We start from the raw sequence: 22,326 nt of genomic DNA, 5'->3' as shown, positions 1-22,326 counted from the left end.
AGAATTGTCTTGATTGGGTGAGTTATGCCCGAGAACCAGCGAGTTGAAGTTACCGTTCCAACTTTTTTGGAGCCTTGGGCGTTGGAATGTTAAAAAAACTCTGAAAATTTATTTGACCGAAAAATTGGTTACAATGGTATTTTTTTTAAAGTGTATAAATTCATGAAAATGAACATTGTTATGCATGTCTGTACTGTGAGATAGGCTCAAAATCTCGAATTTGATAAAATAGTCATCAGAAAAACTTTTTTTTTCGTAAATTCGCGGTAACGTGTGATGGTTACAAGCAAACCCTTTCTGTATTTACATATTTTTTTATCGCCTGCTCTACAGCTTTGTAGGAGATTACCACTAAACACAGAAAAAAATCATTTCCCGAAATGGTGAATTGTGTTAATGAATTTGAGAACCATGAAGAAATTCACGATTATAGTGCAAATGCACCATACTCGTGAATTCACGATTTCGGGAATTGATTTGTTGCTGTGTAGAAAAAAATACCTTTATTATTACAGATTCAGAGAACATTACATTTCCCTTCTAATAAAATGGCAGAGGTCTTGAAACTATTTTTTTTGCCTTCCTCACCTCACTGAGGCAAGGCTATAAAATCACTCGAAAAATGAACTTCTCAAATACGACTCCTAGATATACCTTCACGTATACTTATCGACTCAGAATCAAATTCTGAACAAATGTCTGTGGGGATGTGTGTAGACATGATTTTTTTTTTCCACACGATTATCTCAGAACTGGCTAAACCGATTTTGGCCGGATCCACCTTATTCTGTTCGTTTTGGGGTCCCCTTAGACCCTATTAAATTTTATTCTGTTTAGTGAAGTACTTTTAAAGTTATGCCAAGAAAAAGTTTTTTTGTAGCTACAAAAAAGGGTAAATTTTGCATAACCTCAAAGGCCGGGTCTTTTTGCTTACACGCGAGAATCGCGCAGCATGCGTATCGCCCGGTTGCCACACAGTGTCTGCGTCACTTCTGGAAAAAGTCTGTTTACTAAGACTAGGGGTACAGCATGCAATTCCATCGTGCACCTAATGTTGGCATATCAGCCCTTTTAAATTCAATTACAGCCCCCCCCTTTTCTCCTTCTTTTTTGGAGAGTTGGTAAAAAAAGAATTGAAAATTGCTGTTCTGGTAAAATCAATAATTATAAAAAAAAAGGAAAAAAAATTAAAAAAAAATTAATACAATTAAAAATACAACATTAATGTGAGGAAGGCACCAACCACCTTAAGGTGGATTAAGTAACGTTTTTCTATGAAAAATAAGTATTTTTGGATTTTTGAGTTAGTTTCGATTATCCGAATGTTTCTATGGGACTTCGGATAATCGAATCGCAGATAAAAAACATTTTCGTTTTTTTTTATTTTCATTCAACATCAAATTTTAGTTCTGCGACCCACTTTTAGTCAAAATTGAATACTTGATTGCCTGTTAAATTAAAAAATATGTATTTTTTCGATATTTCATCACCGCCATTTTGGTATACATCATTTAAATGTAAATTATTAATCATTTTTAGTTAAGGGATAGTTTAAGCTTCACAATATAAAATTAGACAAAGAAAAAACGTTTTTTGTGATTCAATTATCCGATGTGAAATTTTGAAAATGAGACAGCGAAAAAGTTTTTTTTTGTGATTCTATTATCCGATGTGACTGTATTGAGAAAATAGATTAGGTAATTTAACAGACAACCATTATAATATTTGACTAAAATAGGTTTTCAGAACTCGAATTGATGTTAAAAGCAAGAAAATAGAAAAAACGTGAACAAAAGTTTTGTTCATCATTCGATTATCCAAAGCCCCATACAAAATTTTGGATAATCAAACTTCGAATAATCGAACTTCGGATAATCGAAACTTTGGGTAATCGAGGCTTAGGATAATCGAGTCTGGACTGTATGTCCAAACAATGCTTGAAATTGGTGACGTCCAGACGACATCCCTAACAAAGGGCTATGTCCTGTTCGTTGACTCCTTCTCTTGAAGAACAGTCGCGTTAACTTTCACGTAACATGTCGTCAAGTTCTCTTATTTTCCCGACTCCCGAGGATTGATCAGAAATGCCTCAACTAAACTTTATGTATTAGAATGGAGTTTTGTGTAAAAGTTTGAATAAAATCAGTCATCCCAATTTAAAACCTTCATTACCCAATCATCTCTAGTTAATAACACAAAAGTTCATCGAACAAAGTTCTGTACGTGCCCAGCATGTGACCTTCGCCGTCACTGTTCGTAGAACTAGAAGCAGTTAATTACGCGAGTAGCTGTAGTACACAATTTTGTGTAATTATGCAAGCCACGTCGAGAGCATGCACAAAGATATCAAATGAAAGGTCTCTCTCTAACGTATATACACAAGCGGTACAAGTAACCACTATCATCACAGTTCTGCGAGCGCCAGCTGAACCACCTTAGTTGATATTTCACAATTCTCCTCACAGCCTTAATTGTAGCAGCAGCAGCAACCATCATCGCCAGGAGTTGCGCAACACACCACCTATTGGTATATTCCGATTTGCAATTCCGGACGCCATTCAAGCCGCAGAGGTCGTGCAGAGTTGGCAACTAATATTCTGCTGACCCGAGAGAGCGCGTCGTCCCGGATTGGTCAGTCGATGGCGAACCCCGCTCGAAGCCAGAAATTCATGATGTGGTTGTAATCCAATAAAGTTTGGCTCGTTTGCATGTACTCAGCGAATCATTCAGGTATAAGGGTTTCAGTTGGAATGTGTGTCCGCCGCGACGTGATTCTTGGCATTCCTGTCCGGGCAGGGGTTCTCTGCCTTTAAAAGAACAAACAATTCATATGTAGATGAACTACTTCAGAACCACTGACTGCTTCTAAGGTTCTGCGGGATCAGACTTATACACTAACACCGCGAGGTGTGCGAACCAGTAGAAGTCAACACTCATCAGGGAAGCGAGCCACTTACCGAACTTGCGGCCACTCTCACGACCACAGCTTTGTAAGATGAGGGCTTACGTATTGTATGTGTAGTGTGTGGCAAAGCAAAAGGTAATCATAATAGAATTCAATGAAAAGCAAAACTCGCATAAATTCCACGACCGCATTAAAGTCGTCGTCGTCGTTGACTTGTTCTTATTGGAAGACGAGGGCCATTTAAGTCGGTTCTGGGTTCTGGCGCGCGGGCCTGAACTTGAGCGCTCGGGTAATATAATCTGGTCTACATGGGTCGCCGAGTTGATCCACTGTGCGCGTTATGAACGACCTGCTTTGTCTGTATGTTTGCGCTGATGTCATTTGACGTGAATGTGAATCTCAGCTCTGCCCACCATTGAAAAAACGGCTAATATCCACTTTTGGGAAAAACGAGATATTAGCACCAGGCGGTAGAGGATGTTCCAACGCATCTCCTGGAACTTGAATTTCACTGAAATAGTGTTTAGACTTGGCTGCCGATGCGAAAAACCAAACGGCTAATATGCCACTCTTATGGGAAATTGCCTTGACGGAGATTTTGTAACAAACACTGAAACGCGTTTTTCTCGGAATACTTGATTTGGCATAATAGCCGAATTTTCAAATATGGGCAGAGCTGAAGTCGTTCGTTTGTTCTGCGCTCAACGCACATGATGACGACCTTCTCGATTCCAGCTATTCTCCTTACAGGCACAAGTAGTGCGTGAACTACGACTCTTGGATCGAACTGCACTGGGAGGTCGTCTACTCCCACGCCAAAGATCAGATCCGAGTGCCGTTATTTATGGACTCCTCCTACGACCCTCTCGACGTTATTGAATCTCTCCAGCGCCGCACCACTTTCCAATTAGCAACTCTCCCTGAGCCGAACGACAATCTGGCGCGCGGTCACTAGACGATGACCCTGGCCGGCCGCGCCTCGTAAAGTGAGAAATTGCGCTTGCTCCTTCGGCTCAGGGCTGAACGATGAGTGACTTATTGATAAAACGTTTGCTGTGTGTTGTGTCCCCATTCGGCGTCACTCTTCCGGTTTGGCCGCCTGGAAACCGGCCGGACTGGTGGGTGGATTTACTGTGAAGTTGTGTGTCCACGGCGAGTCATCATCGGTCCGAGAACCGTTCGAGCAACGATGACGAGTACGGAAACTGGTTTGACAATATACGGTCACAGACTTAGACTAGACCTCCTCTGCTGTGTAGAAAAACAGATAAATACTTGAGGTCTTGTTGGTGGAGCTCTCTGTGCGATATCAGAACTAATAAGAGATACACACAGACAAAACACTAGTCACAGTTGTTGAGGGGCAAAAACAGTTGGAGATTTCAGCTAGACGAGAGCAGTACTGCAGGAAAATGATGTCAGCCATAAACTATTTTCACGATTCTCGAGGACCATATCGGGAGAGACAACGGCGTTCCATGCCGATTGAAAGTGACACGGTTGGGGATCGAGCGGCAGCCGTGCCGTATGATGACAGAACTTGCCTTTCAAATTGATTGATGCTGTTTAAAATTTTGCTGGATTGGACTTTGGATTATGTTGATACACTTGAAAGTTTTAAAAGCTGTATCAGTTCAAAACGAAATATCCTTGAAAATTATTTTCAAAAATGAGATTGCACAAAATGCATCGTTTCAATTGCCCGGATGGAAACATTTTCCAGGCCCGAAATATCTTGTTGTTAATGTAATAATTTTTAAATTCTTAAACTTTTGATGAGAGACAAGAAGTATACATCTCAGGAATTAAACATAACAATGCAAAAGTGCCAAATACAAAACAAACAGTGCGTTTTGCTCGTTCCTGGCGTAAACGTTACTCATCTTTTGAAATAAGTATTGTTGGATGGTTGTTTTTTACAGATTTCTACGAGTTTGATTTTTTGTTTGAAATTCGGAAAAGTTGATAACAAATTTCTATTCTTCTGTTATTTCGGAAAATAACAATGTCAAAAGTATAATTTAAAATAGAGAAACAAAGTTCTTGGCATGAAACAAAATGAACAAATTTTACCAAATAAGTTTTTTTTTCGCTGAATTGTATAGAAATAGATCTGAATCCTGCCAAACAAATGAGAATTTTCCGTAGACACTATTTTTTTAGATTTTACTGAATTCTCAGTTAACTGACATTTGTCATTTTGACAGATAGTGTACTAAAATTGGTTGTCAAAACTACTGAAATTTCAGCAAAAGAAATGTCACATTATATTGCTGGAAATTCAGTAATTTTCTTGTGTCAGTTTGACAGATCATTAGCTGAAGATTCAGCAATCGTTGCTGCTATTTCCGTTATCGAAATTAGATTTGGCTTGTCATTAAAAATGTTTCCAGTACTACTATTTATATATTTATTTCATCAATCCTCCAAACCTAAAAACACAACACATTTGAAAGGGAATTTTCTTTTGCTTTGATACCGATATATACCGACAAAAACTTTAAATAAAATTTGTACCAGCCTTAAGGGTGCACAGCAACGAAGGAAGTTGTTGTCTTCTTAGTCCAAAATAGTCAAACTTACGGACCCAATCCTGCAAAAACGGGAACGTGCAATTAATCAAACTTTGTTGTAAATTACTTTGTGGACAGTACTTTAGGGGATGAATAAAAAAATATTTCGATAGTACCCGTAGTTTTGAAGATACTAAAATGTCTGTAACAAAAATCTGGGTGCAAGAGTTTTGGTTTATGTGCACCGTTAAAGCGGTATCCACACTTCGGAAGGAACCGGTCAAGAAAAATTTAAAATGAGCAGAAGCGGCAGCGAAAGCAAGCCAGAGAGGGTGAAGAAAAGCCCCAAGAAATCGTTCTCTCTCCTTTGTTCTGCTGTTAGTAAAGCCATTTATTGATCCCTTTTCTTGAGAGGTTCGTATTGACCCAAAAGGACAAAATAATACAATTTATATCATCTGTTTAACACTTTTTCTATACTTTCCAAAACTTGCTATTTATTTTATTTAAAAGTACATTAAATGTAAATTTTGACCACTAAAATACGCATTTTTTTTCTTCAAAATTTGGTGCTGCATATTTCTTTTTGAGATACACTTTAAAACTCGGTGAATATAGTATTAAGGCTTTACATGCGTGTGAATCAGTCAAAGTTGGTATGAGACCATCCGGTCCAGCTCACATTTTAATAATTTGAAAAATCTCTTCTGAGGTTAAATAAAATTAAAAAAAAATCATACAGAAATACACAGTTTTAGACATTAAAATCATAAGGGGAAAAGTTTGATAACTTTTAGAAAAAAAAAGATTGGCAAGACAGCATTTTTTTTTAAAGAAGTGATTGAATACCTAATTTAAAGACTCGGTACTCGGTTTTTGATGAATTAAGATTTTAAAACAATCTAAAGGCCTACCAATAGATTTTTCGAACTTCTGGCGAAGCAGAGCATATTTTGGCAAAATTAAAAAGATTTTTTGTATTATTTCTACTACAAATCAAACGTAGTAATTTCTTCCCTCATTATTTCCAGATCTACGCGCTGAGATATTACGATACGCGCACAAGTGACGACTCATTCACGGATGAGGTCAGCAGCACCCTCCTTCCCGATTCCCGCGGTATTTCCCTGCTGCTTCTCCCTACTTTTTTACCCTTTCCCAACTAGACTTGTGCGACTCGCCGCAAGAAACGTTCGTCTCTTCAACGTCGATTGAAATTATCGCCAACGAATCACAAAAACAAAACTTTTGTTGGCCCCCACCCAGGGATCGCTTCTCTCCTCTTCCCCCAGGGGACTTATTCTATATTTAAATTTGGTGTGCTGGCTGCTTGGCTTTTGAGTGTACTCACTTCTTCGAACTTTTCCCTCATCTCGGCCCGCTCCTCCGCCGACAGGGTCTTGCGGAAGGTACCACTGCGAATGGAAGCCATTTTCTGCTATCTCCTGGAAGTCTTTCTTCCTGCTGCCGGTGCCGCAACTCCGAAACTCTTGTTTTCTTCTGACCTCGATCCGCCTCTTTCTTTCGACGATCAATCGGCGATAATTCGCAGCTAATTATTATCAATTTCCCCCGCGCGGGTTTGTTGTTGCCGGGTGCTGCAAGTGACTTTTTTTTTCCTACTCTGGTATCCCCCACACACTCAGGTTTGCCGAGCTCGGTGGAACCGACAGCGGGCGAGAGATTTGCACAAAACAATTTTCGACACTTGCACCGGGGCCAAGATCCGCGGAATTTGTGTCACACACACTGCAGGTCGCTTCTGCTTCACCACACCGAGAGGGGAGATAATTTCCCAAAACAACACACTGGTAGGCTGGCTGGCTGTGGCCAACGACGGAACAGACTTTCTTTTGGCCGCGCGCGCTCTCACACTTTTTTTTTCTTTCTTTAAATTTCTTTCCCCAGTTGGAGGCAAATTAGAAAAGCAGCAATCTTCCCCCGAACGTCGACGTCTTCGCTGTCGTACGCCGAAACTTTCCTGTGGCTGCTTCTTTTTCTTTTCCCCTCCTTCAAGCACAGAAAACAAGACCCAGACACGATCGATCCGGAACAGAAACGTAAACAACTTTTTTTTTGTTATTTCTGCCACAAAACAAGCGGAAAACGCGTCGCGCTGCAAAGGAAGAAAAAGGGCGCGGCGGATCGAACAACACTTCCGGCAGAACGGCAAAGTCCAGAGGGTTCAGGAGAGCAAGCCTGTAAATACTGTGAATTTTGCTCGAAAGACAACGGCGGCCGGCGACTGCGGAATCGACTCTACTCTCGCTCACGGTTTTACACAAACTGAAGATTTTTTTGCAAGCAAACGAAAAACGAACGCCGAAGCAGCTTCGCCATCTGGTGCTGATGTTTGGAAACAACTTTGCACGCCAGCTGTCAAACAAGGGACGGATTCAAGTGAACTTGTAGTGCAGATTTGATGTCTGCGAATACAGACTTTTATATTAAATTGAAAGAATAATATTTTTTTTTAGAAAAGGTCCTATAACACTTCCCAGTCACGAAATATTCTAGCAGAGATGGTTCTGTCAGAATCCTGCTAGAACGGTGGAACATTTTTGCTAGAATGCTGTAAGAATATCCAGCTCTGTAAGAACTCTGCTAGAATCCTGCTAGAACGTCGTGACTGGGTTGTAGCACCACTGACGAACTGACGTGCCACCCCATACATATTATAGAGCTATCTACGTGCGTATGTATTGCGTGTACGTACACGAAAAAAAGTGAGGTTAAATTTTGTCTGGCCAGCAAAATCAAATGATGCGCTAGTGTGCGTACGCGAAACGTCATAAAGCTCTATTGAGAAAATTCTGACCGCAAATTCTCAAGCAAACACCAACTCCATCTATCTTCAGGCTCGCTGAACTAATTCTCTTTTCCACACGTGTTTTCGATATTACTACTACGCTTCAATTTGTAATCTGCGTCGTTTCAAAAAAGTATGCGCTCAGAACGATTTTGGAGCGCGCTGTTCGTTTCGGCGAAAGCGTGTGTCAGTTTATGCTGACTTCAACAATACATTGCATGTAAACATTGGCGCGAAGCGAGAGAAGAGAGCTAGTGAAGAGAGAAAAATTACAGATTGTCAAGGCAAACAGATTGGCCAATGTTTCTGGACACCAAACGTGCTGGACACCAACCGCCCTTAACGCCCAGCAAAACTGGCAGTGTTGCAAGCGCAAAACATACGTTGCCAGTGCCGATTTATTTTGGATCGGCCAATCTGTCTCCCTCGACAATCTGTAAGAAAAATCGGTTGATAGATTGTTCGCTAGAAGCAAAAACGCCAAACAAGAAGAAGACAACTGCGGTCAAAAGTGGTTTGTTCGTGGCACGTCAGTTCATCAGTGTGGAAACGTCAAACTGAATTTACCGAGGGGAACGACACAGCGAAATATCCTGGATTTTGGCTGAAATTTTAGAATTTTGTTTCAATCCGATTGAATCTGACTCAGCGTGTGAAATCCAACAAATCCGTACAAATCCGATTTCAGCTAAGCAAATCCGTGTTCAGCGAGCCAAAGTCTCGACGAAATCGATCGGCAACCTGTCAAACATAATGTCAGAAATGACACTTACGAAACTTTGTTTACATTTCCTGCTAGCAAAGCACTCTCCGGTGTGGTCACATAAATATTAAAGTGAGAAAACAGCTTTCCAGAAAGTTGCCCGGAACGGCACGCAGTCTAGGATGTTTCAGGGTATTTACATGCAGGTGGTCGAAAATGGCCGTTGAATGAAGGCTGACTCCGGAGCGGGAAACCGGTGATCGAGACAGAGAACAAGTGGAAAATGGAGCGAAGACTCGTCAAGAGGAGAAGAGTCCGGTCAATCGGAGGATATCAAAAACACCTGGACGTAATTTTCTGAAGGTCCACAATTCTATCTAGCAAGGAGTGAAACATGGTCCGGACAACGGTAGTCAACCCAGTGTCCGTTCAGCGGCATACGGCAAAGGAAACTCACCATAAACATGTTAAGACTGTTGAGAAATTTTCCGATTGTCCTGGTCATCAGGGTTATGAACCATCTCTTTTTTCTTTTCATTTTTTTCACTTTAATTGGCTGCTTACTTCGCCCACCAAACTTGGTTCACTTGTTGATTTCATTCATTAAAAGGAAAACTTTTGAAGTATTTTGTTTCTTTTTATGAATTATCTTTATTTACAATTTCACAATACGCATTTTTCGAGGTTATGCTAAATAATAATCCAAGCGTAACGGTTCAGCAGCATCCTACGGTGCCGGCGGAATGGAGACAATCTCGGAGTTGAAATTCAAGTAAAAATCTGCAACTGAAGCATCATGACTTTCGTGTTCAAACTGGGCGTTGCGTTTTTCGAGCGTGGGTTCTGCTGTTGCTGGTACGGCGATTCTTGGTTCGGGTGGTGCTCGGACTCGTCGTCGCCGCTGTCCACTTCGTAGGTGCTCGCAAGCGCTTGTTTTTGATCACCTTCCGGCCGGCCTTGTTCCGCCGGTAGCAAGTACTTAAAATCACCCGGGAGCGTGTACGAAACGACTTCGTTGGATGCTGCTGGACGGAGCAATCTAACGATAGCAGCGGTAGCAGCACGAGGTGGTCACTCCAAATATATTGCATTTATTTCATAAGTTGATCCGTATGTGCATCCATATTCACGTGTATACACGATTCCTCTATGAATTTTATTTCAGTGTTTTTACAGCTGTCATCGCAAACGCGCGCTGATTGTTTACAAACAAAAAAAATCCCTTCAATTTTGTTGTCCTCCGGCCACATTTTTTGGATTGCAAGGCACGCTATGTTGAATTTCGAGGAGTAATCGGGACGGGATACCAAGATCAGTAGAAACTGATCGAGCTGCTGGACGTGGACCCGCAGGAGACGGAAGACGACCGTGTGGTGGTGGTGTTGGACTACAAGCGGAAGGGCAAGCGCCCCGTCACCTGACAGTTATTCACCATAGGGCTTTTGTTAATTTGATTTGGTTAACCGCGGTGGATTTTCTTGAAATAATTCGAACTGTCAAAAATCCACCAAAGCATCTACCAGTGGATACTTTTCTACCACAGTTTTTTGTGTGATCAATGTGGTAGATGTTTTGGTGGATTTTTGACAGTTCGAATTATTTCAAGAAAATCCACCGCGGTTAACCAAATCAAATTAACAAAAGCCCTCATTTTTCAACCAGGTTTTTCCTCCGAGTGTCTTCTCGTGTCGTCGGCCGAATGGTTCTTCTACACGCTTACTGGGGGAACTCAAATTTTAAGTTCGTTCAATCAAAATGAAGTTCGGTTCAGCGATGTCAATTTTAAGATGGGTTTGTTTTGATTTTATTTCGCAAATTTGAGATCACTGAACCGAACTTCATTTTGCTCGGTGACTTTGCTGAAATTTAAAAAGTGACAGTTCTGGAGACTTAGCGTTTTCAAAATGGGAGTTCTGGTAAGTTTGGTAAGCTATATTTCCGGAATTTTTCGCAGTTTTACCATCTCTTTATATTTTTATTTCTCCATATTCAGCTCTTGATACTCGTCGATGGCCCTCCTGGAAGACGACCGTCCCGCCGGAACCATCACCCATCGAAATGTCCGCCGGTAAAAGGACCGCCGGAAGCAGTTGAAAGCGACCGCTGACGGCGTCGCCGGTGGAGGCTAACAGGAAAGCACGGAAGGTTCAGGCCGCAGATTCAGCGCGTTCTTCTGCACGACAACTCCAGACCAGCTTTGTAATGCTGTAGCTACTCGCCACAAAAGTTCGGCAACAATCTGGGCGACTACTTGCTCCCTCGATAATCCCGGCCGCGGTCAAGCTTGTAGAACCGATCGAGGTCCCGTTCACGGTATCGCTGGCCGCTTTTGGAACGATCAACTATCTTGCGGAAAACATGGACCATGAGGATCATCAACCCACTAGTTCACGTCCCGGATGACCATTCCGGTTAGGTGCAATCTGCCGCCCTGCAAATTCTCTGTTCGATTATGGTCTTCGCAACTTGGCGCAGCCGGAAAAGGTGCTGAACGATGGACAAACTTTACTATTGCTTGACTCGACCACGAGTATTCTGCCGTCGTTCCGCGGATGAGACAGTCGCGACGCGTAACAGCCCCGCTCCGGAAGAATATTAAGAAAACTTAAAGGTTGGGGCTGGAGGTTCACGGCTGTCAAGCCGTTTGTAATCGAGCCGGATTGTGATTGAGAGGGAGTAATCATGCCCGAACCATGAGTCCGAATCTGCTTCCGCCACCCACCTACCGGTGCCATCGACCTGCTGCAGGAGATACTCCTCGAGCGTGGGGTCATCCGGGCCGACTTTACGCTGTACCAGGACTTTATGGACCAGCGTCGGGATCTGCTGCTGGTTCCGGAACAAGGCAAGTGCGACGCCGACGCGGCCCGCTTTCGCAACACTGGCAACCGGCTCTATCTGGACGGGAAGTATGGGGAAGCTTTGGTATGGTGCTTCGCGGAGAAGGAGACGGACCAGCTGGCCACGGGATACGGGAATCGGTAAGGCGAGAGGCGTTTGTGGTTTGATTGAGGTTAGGTTTTGATGTATGTTTTTGAATTTGAAGGTCGGCGGTTTACTTCGAGCAGGGCGAGTACGCGTTTGCACTGTACAACATCGATCTGGCCAAGAAGCATGATTATCCCGAAAAGTTGATGCCGAAGCTGCGGGTCAGGGAGTTGAACTGCAAGCAGCAGATTGCTGCTGGCCGTTCGAAGGGCACGGTTCAAGGTCCGCGGATGGACATTAATGTGGACACCAACCCGAAGATTCCCTTCCTGGCCAAGGGAATAAAGGTTGATCACCGGTGAATCCTGGTCGCCGAAAAGGACTTAAATCCGGGGGACGTGCGGAACCGCTGCTGACGGCGATTGACTTCAACCTGTGCTACGAAACCTGCAGCCACTGCGGAGTCAAGTTCAGCAACAGCTTGATTCCTTGCCCGGGCTGCGTCTTCTTCATGTACTGCGGCGAGGAGCTCAATTCGAATGTCCGGTACCACGAAGCTGCGCAATTGCTCCAACTTTAATCTGCTGAGCACTCCGCGTCTGTTTATCTACGGTCTTTCTCTGTTCGATGACAATTTGGCCGAGCTGAAGCGGTTCTGCGAGGCGAACGAGGGCGCAGAGCTGAACCGGTTCGAGTTGGATTACAGCAACCTGGACCGACGTGAGCTGTTCAGAATTCTGCACAACACGGAAGCTCGTCGCGACCCGATCGGAGAGTTGAACTACTACTTGGAGGAAAAGCTGATTTCTTACGGTTACTTCTTGGTGTTCCAAGCGAATCCACTGATGGTAACGGTCACCACTGGCCGTCGGAACTTTACGATCCAAACCTTGAACAAGCTCGCTCGCCTAGCTACCACCCTGCTCTCAAACAACCGCGACTATCTCGGGCGCATCATTTCCGGATTCACTTTCCGGTCATCCCCGCCAACATCCACACGTGCGATCCGAACGCGCAGACGGCCTTCGAATCCGGCCGCATGAAGATGGTGCTGCTACGACCGGTTCCTGCCGGCAAACCCTTCGTTGAGTCGTTCGGACCAAACTGGCGGAGTTCCAACCCGGAACCGCGCCCCCCAGGAATGCGCTGTATTTTGGATCTAGATTATCGTGGTTTGCCGGCGGCGACGCGGGTGCGAGATCGACTCGGAGCGGAACGAAGCGTTCTCGTATGCCAACCAAACCATTAATCAAGTGCTCGACAGGACGGATGGGTTTCAGCAATCGGTGTGACGATCAGGACCAGGCACTGTACAAACAGAGACGCACTGACGTGGAGGTGATTGTTCCGAAGCCGGACTTTTCCGGGTGGAAAGCATCTGCACATTCTGAGCAGGATCCACGTAGGCACGCCTACATGCCGGAACAGGTTTGGTACCTTGTTATCAAACACTTGCTGCTGGCCACAATGGACACGATGACCAGATAACTTCCTGTAGGTGGTACAATGATTTGTTAGGTCATTTTAATGTTCTTTTTTTTGATTCTAGGTACAAGCAGTGATCCGAGGCAGGATACGCTGATCGCATCGCACGTGGTCCGTGTGGGGCATGGTCAAGCAGGTTAGCCTGCGAAAGATTAAGTCGCGCCCCGACATCAACGATAGCTACGACCGTGGCAAGAGAATCTTGAAGTAGCACGCCTTCAAGAGTACAAAGCGCTGGCCGTTGAACTGCTCAAGTACCCCGAAAAGGTTAAGGATTTTTTGGGGGTGAATAGATACTCTTTGCCGCTGCTACAAACACTTTACGCATTTGACTATTATCTCATTACGGCGAAGCTGTTCTCCGCGCTGCAAAAAATCGGCAACAATTTGAAAGACTACCTGCACTTGATCATCCCGGCCTTGGTCAAGTTGTTCGGACCGATCGAGGTCCCGATCGGAATGGAGTAGTGGACAGGCTTGCAATAATAGGCCCTGCAGGTGCAGCCGCTTGAGTGAGCGGGAGGATCAGGCAGGACAGTGGCGTTTATACGACCGCCAGAAGCAGAACAACAACGCCGCGGAAGGCCATCCGGGTGGGGCGAAGACGAAGGGGGACCAGGAACCGAAGGTTGACTTCCGGGCCGCGTGCTTTTTATGAACATATATGGTCAGGCAGAAGCTCGTGCAGAAGGGCTTCTTGTCAGTGCTGCGGAACGTTCTGGTCAAGCGTACCTGTAGGACGTTCGTAGGTCGGCTGCGAGTTCAAGATCTATCTTCTCCAGCTAATGCCGTAGATTCTGCGCGTCAGCTCATCCACCAGCTCCACTACAGTGAAGCTGCTTCCCGTGCTGCTGAAGTTTGTAACATACGACTTGTCACTTGCCATTAGCCAAGCCGAGCGAACCGATCGAGGTTCCGTTCGCAGTATCGCTGGCCGCCTTTGAAGCGATCAGTTATCTTACGGAATATTTGGACTTTACAGATTTCTCCTCGAGGACCATTTACCCGCTGGTGACCACGAAGCAGGTGTTGCCGATTTTGGGGAATATTTGCTTCGCAAGCACCGGTGAACTCTACTCTACCTGGACTGCACGATGCACGACCTGCGCAAGATGTACTCCGAGATTGGCCGATGGCCGGATCGGTGGTGACCTTTTGCGAGAGTGTCGTCGAGACGAGTTCGCTCATGTGTTTCGCCGAGACTCCCAACAAAAACAACAAGATTATGATGATTGCGGAACTGCTGGAGAAGGGCCTTGTCGAGGACATTGAGAACGAATCGGTTTGCATACGGTTGAAACGAGAACAAGCTCGGCGAGTTCTTCCAGGTCAGCTACGACTGGTATCTGGTCGCGGCACCATCGATTTGGGCCTTTGGTCCGGACAACACCAGCTCAAACAAAGCTCTGCTCGGCGCCGTCAAAGACTCCATCGAGCAAGGATTCCAGTGGAGCACGCGCGAAAGACCACTCTACGAGGAATCCCATTCTAAACGTCATGTTCAAAATCCTGGACCAATCCATCGCCCATCAGGAACCCTTCCACCGCGGAGGTGGTCCCAACCTCCCGCAGAGTCGCCTACTCCGCCTAATGGAACCGTACCTATTCGTTGAAGTGCAAGACCCCGCCGATTGCGTTTCCTTCGTTTACACCGTCCTCGCCCGGCGACGTGGCCACGTCACCCAGGACGCACCCGTCCCCGGTTCCTCCCTCTACACCATCAAAGATTACATTCGAGTTGCCGTGGAAGGTTCTTCCGCTCGATCAACCTCCCAAAGAAACTCTCTTAGAGACATCCTGCAGCTAATCGCCCGAACCGACACTCCGCGTGACCTCATCAACGATATCTTCAAGTGTCACTCGCTAGTCCTCTTCCACCCGTAATCGATTCCGTCGAATTCCGCCAAACAAGATCCTCGGCTCAAATGCTGAAAATGATAATGATGAAATTATAATTTATCAACATTAAAATTCAAATAAATTCAACAAAAAACTAGTACAGAACGACAATTTTCTTTTCAGTATCATTCCGAACCGCTAACCGTCCCCCGGAACCGTTTTTCTGCTTTCCTGGAGGATTTTTCCGGTACCCAGCGCATGTCAAATTTGACATCGGCTTCACCATGTTAAAATTAAGTTCGGGTACTCGATGTCAAATTTGTATGACTACGGTTTGCGCCGTTTTGATTGGATCCACTCAAATTTGAGTTCCCCTGGTAAGCGTGTACTAAGTTATTTAGTATGGAGAATTAGTGCTGTTCGCTACTCCCACATATTGCATGCAATTTTTGCTTGTATGCAACAGCGACGAACCGCCCTAATTCTCCACACAAACTTTGGAGAAAAACCATTCGGCTCTGTCTTAATATTTTTAGTAAAATTCAAAGTGCACGGGTTTCTACACTCAAAATCAGAAGTACCCTTCAAAAAGGGTTTTATCTACCCTTTATCTGTCATCCCAAAGAAAAAAACCCTTTTTGAGAGTTACTTCCACCCTTTTTCAAGTTTACCGGTAGTAACCCTTTGCAAAAGGGTGACGACGGGTGAACTTGAAAAAAAGGGTGGAAGTAACCCTCAAAAAGGGTTTTTTTTCTTTGGGATGACAGATAAAGGGTAGATAAAACCCTTTTTGAAGGGTACTTCTGATTTTGAGTGTAGGGACCCCAAAGTATATGTGCGCTAGTGTGCGTATCGAGAAATTAAAAGTGAGAGTGTGTGCAACATGGAGTTAAACTTTCTGTGAAGTTGCTGTGAAGATAACCATGGCACTTTGAAAAGTTTAACTCCATGTTGCACGCACACACTCTCACTTTTAATTTCTCGATACGCGAAACGTCATAAAACCTTATGCTCTACTACTCAAAACTGGGTCAACTTTGGAGTCAATTCGTTTTCTTTGCTTCTTTTTTTGAGCGTGCAATGTTTGTTGCACAAAGTTTTTGTTTTCAAACGAAACACGCGTGATTTAGAGCGCTAACCGCGCTAACTAACGTGTTTCCTGTTTAACGATATTTGGTTCATCGATAGCTGGTTAGAAAAGTTATACAACTGTTACACTAAAACTAATTGCAATAAACTAGACTTTTCCAGGCAAACATGTACGAAATGTGCGAAGTCATCGGCTGCGGCAATGCGCGCAGTCTCCAATGGTCCGAACTCCCCATCAATCCGCAGCCAGAGTCGGAGGAATTTGCCTTCTTCGATTTTCCCTCGGACGAGCCCTTCCGTTCCGGCTGGATCCGGTTCACGGGCCGTACCGTGCTTCTGTATCCGCACCGTCCGCTCATGTGCAGCGTGCACTTTCGGAAGCGCTGCTTCCTGGTTCAGGACACCAACGAGGGCCGGCCAGTGCTGCTGCACGGTTCCATGCCAACGCTGTGGCCACCGCTGGCGCAGGTTCAAATCTTCATTGCCGGGTGCGAGTGTCCCGCTGTGCCGGCGGTTTGCTCGCCATCGATGTATTTGCCCGCGCGGGACAAGTTTGAAGATCCGCGCAAGATGCTGGACATGGTGCTGAGCTTCAGCCGACCAGCCGTGCCACCGCTGGCCTACGTTCCGGCCAAGGTCCCGTTCGAGTCGCCGCGGAAGACAATTGAAGCTATTGAGAACATGGTTTTTGAGTTCTGATATTGTGAAACTTTTAAAATAAAGTTCAGTTTGTTACAGCAATCGCAACGGTTAGTTTAAATAGAGCAACGCTCCTGTCCCTAGAATGTCCTTCTGGAGGATTTTTCCGCGCATGCGTCCGGGATGTCCTGTCACGAGGCGAAAAAAGCCATTGAGTGATAATCTCTTTGTTTACGAAAAGCTGGTCGTACACATTTTTCCAAGTTTCGTCGAAAAGCTGGATCTTCCAACCAGCCCGGGTAGTGCGACCAGCGACGACCGGAAGCCCCGTCGACTTCACTATCAGTACTACCGCAAGATGAACACGATGCCGAACCATGCGGATTTTATGGAGCTGGGCACGATTCATCAGCACCAATCAAACTGCAAGCAGCACTGCTTCGTATTTACCGAGATTGCAGATATCGATCTACCGCCGGAGATCACAAAATTCCCGGAGAAAATAAAGAACGGAAGCATACACTCGTACAGCAAGAAGGATGGCATGTCTCCACCTCCACCGAAGGTTCCGAAAAGCAGACGGTCACGCAAGATCATAGCTATCGTGGCGGGATTGCTGGTTTGTGTGGCGTTGGCCGCGGGAATTCCGCTGGGACTGCAGCTGCGATCGTCGTCACTGCTGGAGGCAAGGTTGGCGTTTATTCGAAGATTGCTGGCGGAATCTCCACTTGTCGAGGGTTACTGGGCCCCGCAGATGGGTGCGAACTTCAGCAAAAGCTATGCCGAAGTTCGGAACAGCATGGTAGGGGCCTTGCTGTGGCCAATATCGGTTCCGTGCGCCGCGCAATATCTAGACGCCGTTCAGCTGACCCTGGAAGGGATCGATGACGCAAGGCGGATGGTGAAGAAAAATAAAGATATGGTCATTGTGGAGAGTGCCGACGAAATGGAGCAGGCTCACACGGATGGTAAGCTGGCGATTCTTTTTGGGCTGGAAGGTGGTCACACGCTCGGTTCCAGCTTGGCCGTCCTGCGCTCGATGTATTCCCTCGGGGCACGTTTCGTATCTTTGACGGGCTTGGGCTGCACAACTCCATGGGCCAGCGCTTCCATTCGTACGGACTTTTTCGACGAGAATCTGCCCTCGACGCTGACCAACTTTGGGGAGGTTTGAATTGTGCCGTTTCTTTTCAAGTTCGAAATCACTAATCTTTACCCACTTGACATTCCAGGTAGTGGTCCAGGAGATGAACCGGCTAGGGATGCTCGTGGAAATCTCGCGCCTTTCCGAACCGGCCATGATGGTCGCCCTGAACGTGGCCAAGGCGCCTCTGTTGCTGTCGAACGCGCTGCCCGCTTCGATGGCGTGCAACGGCTCGACGGCGGCCGTTCCGGATCACATTTTAAGGTATATCATATCATGTCGGAGGAAATCCTCGAGCGTAATTTAGTTTATTTAGTTACAACTTCGGTGTTTTTTCCCAGCTGAGATCAGATTTTTTCCTGAATTCGCTTCATTTTTGACAGTTGTTAATGTGACGTAACCCCAGCCGTCCCCTAACATGACAGTTTTCGTGAGTTGCGCGTATCCACCGACAGATGGCAAGTGGGCCTCGTCGGAGTCCGCCCATTAAATACGCAACTCAAAATTTGCATGGGAAACTTTTTTTTCGTGACGGCTTTCGCGTCATGCTCCCTCCAACTGTTCGAGACTAATATTTTAAATTGGCGTATCTCTGAACAAGTTTTTCAACAAAATGATTCCAGAATGCTTATTTTGCCGTTTTAAACCGAAATAAGGCAAAAACTATATTTATTTAAACTATTTGCCATTTTCAAATGTTTGGCTAGATAATATTGAAGGCCGCCATCTTAGGCCCACTGGGCCCACAAAAAGGGGTACGCTCAGTTTGTATGGAAGCTGTCAACATGCTCCCGGGCTGCGTAACCCTACACTGTCAATTTGTTTTAAACGTTTTTTTTTAATTTACACAGCGCTCTCTCGCAAAACGGCGGCGTGTTGATGCTCAACGTTGAACGGTGCGGAGAAAAGGCAATGTCGCTAAAGGACGCGATCGCGGCAATTAATTATATCCGCGCCATTGCCGGCGTGGACCACGTGGGACTGAGCGGTTCGCCGAAAAATTATCCTCTGCTGCTGGCGGAGCTGGCCCGCGACCGGCTGTGGGGTTCGGCCGCGATCAAAAAGCTCGTCGGTGGGAATATCGTGCGGGTGCTGCGAGAGGTGAGGATTTGAGGGGGGTGGTTTCGGTTGAACTTTTGAACTGACATTTTCTGTACGTTTTTAAAGGTTGAAGTTAGCAAGAATCGGCTACCCCTGTCGGAGGATTGGATCCCGTTGGAGGCTATCGAAGGAAACGCTTACTGTCGCTACCCGGAAACATAAGTTTAGTGATTGTTACCAACATGTATCGATAAAAAGTATTATTCTTCCGACACCCGTGTCAGCAGATTACCTAATCAGAGTAGAAGTTTCAAGCAGAGTTTACTGAAGCAAATTATTAGAGAAATTGGTGATTTCATCATCTTCCTTGAACAGATTACATAATTATATAAAACGAGTAAGGGAAAAGAACCACAAATAATAAGCAACCAGATGATTATCCGGATATTCCAAGCAGTTTTAAATGAACATTACCATATCATCAAAACATAATTTCACAAATTTTATTTTAGAAAATGTCTTGTTATAGGAAAGCATTTGTCGAACGTTTATAAAAATAACATCCCCTAAAGTTTAGGAAAAGCTTCGCATTACTGTTGTAAAATGAATTCATGACGATCAAATAAATTAGTAGTAAAGTTTAAAGGCGTTTTGTTGTTGGATAAGAGTTCAGTTTATTCACCAAAATGCGTCAGGAAAGAGGTTTCCTCAAAAAGTTCAATATTGTATCTTACTCTCTATCAGCACCAGCTCAATCGTCGGAAATTTCAATCTTCTCGTCGTTGCTGAGCGTGGCAAGCATCTGCTTCACCGACTCGGCCGCGCCCAACATTTCCAGCCCCTCCAGGATGTAGGCCAGCTGGTCCAGGCTGGCGTCCATGTCGTCCTCGAACCACAACTGCAGCAGATGGCGACACTGGTCCGCAACGGTGGCATTTTCCGACTCCAGATACTGAATCTCGTCCGTGCCGTAGCCGAGCTTAGCCGCCAACCGCTTCCAGTCCTTGCCGATGCTCGGCGCCAGCTCCGCCATCTGCTCCCGCGTCACCGTGATCGTTTTGTGGGTGTTCTTTTCCTCCGGGGTGAGCTGTTCCGTCTTGAGCAGCTCGGTGTCCATCTGGAAGTTGAGAGTATCTTTAGGAACTATTAAGAATACAAGATTCAAAACTAACCTGATCCGTTTCCTCGACGAAACCCTCCGTTTCCGGCTCACCCGGCTCGTCCTTCAGCGGGACATCCTCAAGCTGGACCACCTCGATTTTGTTCACATCGTTCTTGTCCTTTTGGATCTTCTTGCGGACACTCTCCAAGTAGTCGGCCACCTTGTACGAGGACGTGCTGTTGAAGAGGGTAAAGAAGTGTGGCGATTGACGGGCCAAAAGCCGTAACGCTCTCCACTCGAAGGACGGATCCTGGCGCTCTTTCGATCCGTCAAGGTACGCCTCCAGCGATGGCAGGAAGTTGCGATCGTCGCCTTTGCAGGCCTGCAGATTGTCCGGACAGGTGTTCCACAGCCGGGTCAGTTCCGGGTTGCCCATGAAGAACTTGCCCTGCTTGGTCGACTCGCGGATGAGATCTCCCAGCGGACGACGCGGTCGCTTGCTGGCCACGCGAGATGTGGCCGCTGCCGGAGTCGCCGGCTGGTCCTCGGTGGCCGTTCCAGATGTTGCCGCTGCTGCTGCGCTGGCCGTTGCAGCCACTGCCGCGGCGTCCGGACGTTTGAACTCCTTGCAACCTTCGTTCTTCCAGCTGTTCCAAAGTTCCTCCCGGGACAGCATGTGCCGCACGGACTCCGCAAAACGACGCCCATTTGGCGGAGATTCCTCAATCAGTTTGTACACCGTCGTTTCGGTTTCCTTTAGCCAATCGACCTGGGCCACCGTAAGGCAGTGACTGTCCGATTTGAACTTGACCGTCGAGTTGAGATACTGGAACAGAATCAACAACTGAACCAGCACCGATCGGCGAAAGTTTGAATCGGACAGCTGCAGCGACAACAGCTTCGGATTGGTCAGGAACTTGGCGAAGAAATGGGCCGTCTCGCGTACCTCTTCCTCCGGCGGAATGTCCATCGGCGTTGGCGAGGATTTGTTCTTACTCGCAGACTTACTGTTGGAACGTGGTTCTTCGAGCTTGAAACTGCTGAACGCCGACATGACACTACCAGCGTGCTAAAAAGATAAAAAAAATCATCAAAATTTCCTCTCTTCGCAACCGTGAAGGCTCTTACCGCGGCAAACATCTTCCACTGCACCTTGTTGTAGCACTGGTTCGGGTTGCGAAAGAAGTCCTGCAGCGCCCAAAACTTGCAGTACAAATTGTAGTCGATCTTCAGCTGCGGCTGCTGCTGCGTCCCAGCACTAGCCTGAACCCCGTCCCCGTCCTCCTGTCCCTCGCTCAGCTGGTCCCCCATTTCGCTTCCCTCCACCCCGTACTCGGTGATGTTCTCCAGGTTAAACTCCGAAATGATGTTCAACCCGGACCGCTCGCTAAACGGAAAGAACTTGGCCAAGAACAGCAAGATCCGCCCGCAGAACACCGTATTCTGGGACCGCGAAAGTCGCCGCAGCAAATCGTTGCACATCCGCAGCAGGTTGTGCTTGCACGCGGTGAAGAAAAATTCCTCCTTCCAGGTCGCCACGTTGTTCTCCACGTAGGTGAAAATCGCCTCGCACTTGTCCAGCGTGACGGCGTCAAAAATGTCCCCCAGCAGCACCACCGGGATCGTCGGAGCGGTCATTTCCGACCGACAGGCAGCGACCGCAAACGAGATGAACGTTTCGATCGCCGGGATGTCGTCCGTTTTGGCCAGCAGCAGATCGCGGAACGCCTGGTGCAACGCGGACCGCTTGTCAATGTCCGTCGAGGTCTTTAGCTCGTCGTACTCCTTCTTCAGCAGCTCGATGCCGATGCCCTCGGTGGTGCATTTGTTTACCGTTGTCTGGAACAAAAATTTCAAAAATTGAACAAAAATCAACAAACATTCAAGCAAATCTTACCGTAAACGTTTTCAGCAACTCGAGAAAGCTCGGAGCACTCATTTTTAGGCCGGTTTGGGCGAAAAACAAGAGAAAAACTTAATTTCTGATTGCGAATAAAACGACGCTCAAAATTTTCGATGCGTGTTGAACTTGTAAACAATCTGGCTGTCAGATGAATGCCGCCGGACTCGCGCGACCACACTCTAAAATCGTTATTTCAAGTTATTTTAAACTTTGGACAAGGAGCACT

General features: G+C 46.0%; 4 protein-coding genes and 1 pseudogene across 6 annotated transcripts in view; 3 read left to right on the top strand and 2 right to left on the bottom strand.

The window, feature by feature from the left end:
• LOC120427399 (plastin-1) overlaps positions 1 to 7,714 on the bottom strand; it is a 51,316-nt gene extending 43,602 nt beyond the window's left edge. Inside the window, exon 1 of the mRNA XM_039592255.2 lies at positions 6,770 to 7,714. Within this exon, the coding sequence (XP_039448189.1) occupies positions 6,770 to 6,850 (81 nt within the window). The 5' untranslated portion in view covers positions 6,851 to 7,714. The remainder of the gene's footprint in view (positions 1 to 6,769) is intronic.
• A 3,164-nt stretch (positions 7,715 to 10,878) lies between these two features.
• Positions 10,879 to 15,566, top strand: LOC120427408 (uncharacterized; annotated as a pseudogene).
• Positions 15,567 to 16,223: 657 nt separating this feature from the next.
• LOC120427407 (uncharacterized) lies at positions 16,224 to 17,030 on the top strand. 3 transcript variants are annotated; one of them, XM_039592268.2, is made up of 2 exons: positions 16,224 to 16,373; positions 16,424 to 17,029. In XM_039592268.2, the coding sequence occupies exon 2, from the start codon at positions 16,440 to 16,442 to the stop codon at positions 16,968 to 16,970; it is 531 nt and encodes a 176-aa protein (XP_039448202.1). In that variant the 5' UTR covers positions 16,224 to 16,373; positions 16,424 to 16,439; the 3' UTR covers positions 16,971 to 17,029. The 3 variants fall into 3 exon arrangements, with proteins under 3 accessions (XP_039448202.1, XP_039448204.1, XP_039448203.1); XM_039592270.2 differs by having other exon boundaries at positions 16,244 to 16,369; positions 16,424 to 17,030; XM_039592269.2 differs by having other exon boundaries at positions 16,244 to 16,373; positions 16,434 to 17,030.
• Positions 17,031 to 17,119: 89 nt separating this feature from the next.
• On the top strand, positions 17,120 to 19,740 carry LOC120427406 (dipeptidase 3). The gene is made up of 4 exons (XM_039592267.2): positions 17,120 to 18,078; positions 18,143 to 18,318; positions 18,906 to 19,155; positions 19,222 to 19,740. The coding sequence occupies exons 1-4, from the start codon at positions 17,269 to 17,271 to the stop codon at positions 19,315 to 19,317; spliced, it is 1,332 nt and encodes a 443-aa protein (XP_039448201.1). The 5' UTR covers positions 17,120 to 17,268; the 3' UTR covers positions 19,318 to 19,740.
• LOC120427405 (THO complex subunit 1) lies at positions 19,705 to 22,242 on the bottom strand. Its single transcript, XM_039592266.2, has 4 exons — positions 22,095 to 22,242; positions 21,326 to 22,036; positions 20,268 to 21,266; positions 19,705 to 20,212 (listed from the first exon to the last, which is right to left on the bottom strand). The coding sequence occupies exons 1-4, from the start codon at positions 22,134 to 22,136 to the stop codon at positions 19,847 to 19,849; spliced, it is 2,118 nt and encodes a 705-aa protein (XP_039448200.1). The 5' UTR covers positions 22,137 to 22,242; the 3' UTR covers positions 19,705 to 19,846.
• Between the last annotated feature and the right edge of the window lie 84 nt (positions 22,243 to 22,326).

This window comes from Culex pipiens, chromosome 1 (assembly GCF_016801865.2).
Source record: "Culex pipiens pallens isolate TS chromosome 1, TS_CPP_V2, whole genome shotgun sequence".
In the NCBI taxonomy this organism is placed as follows: Eukaryota; Metazoa; Arthropoda; class Insecta; order Diptera; family Culicidae; genus Culex; species Culex pipiens.
Note: the sequence above shows the minus strand (reverse complement) of the source record. Positions and strands in the feature narration are given on the sequence as shown.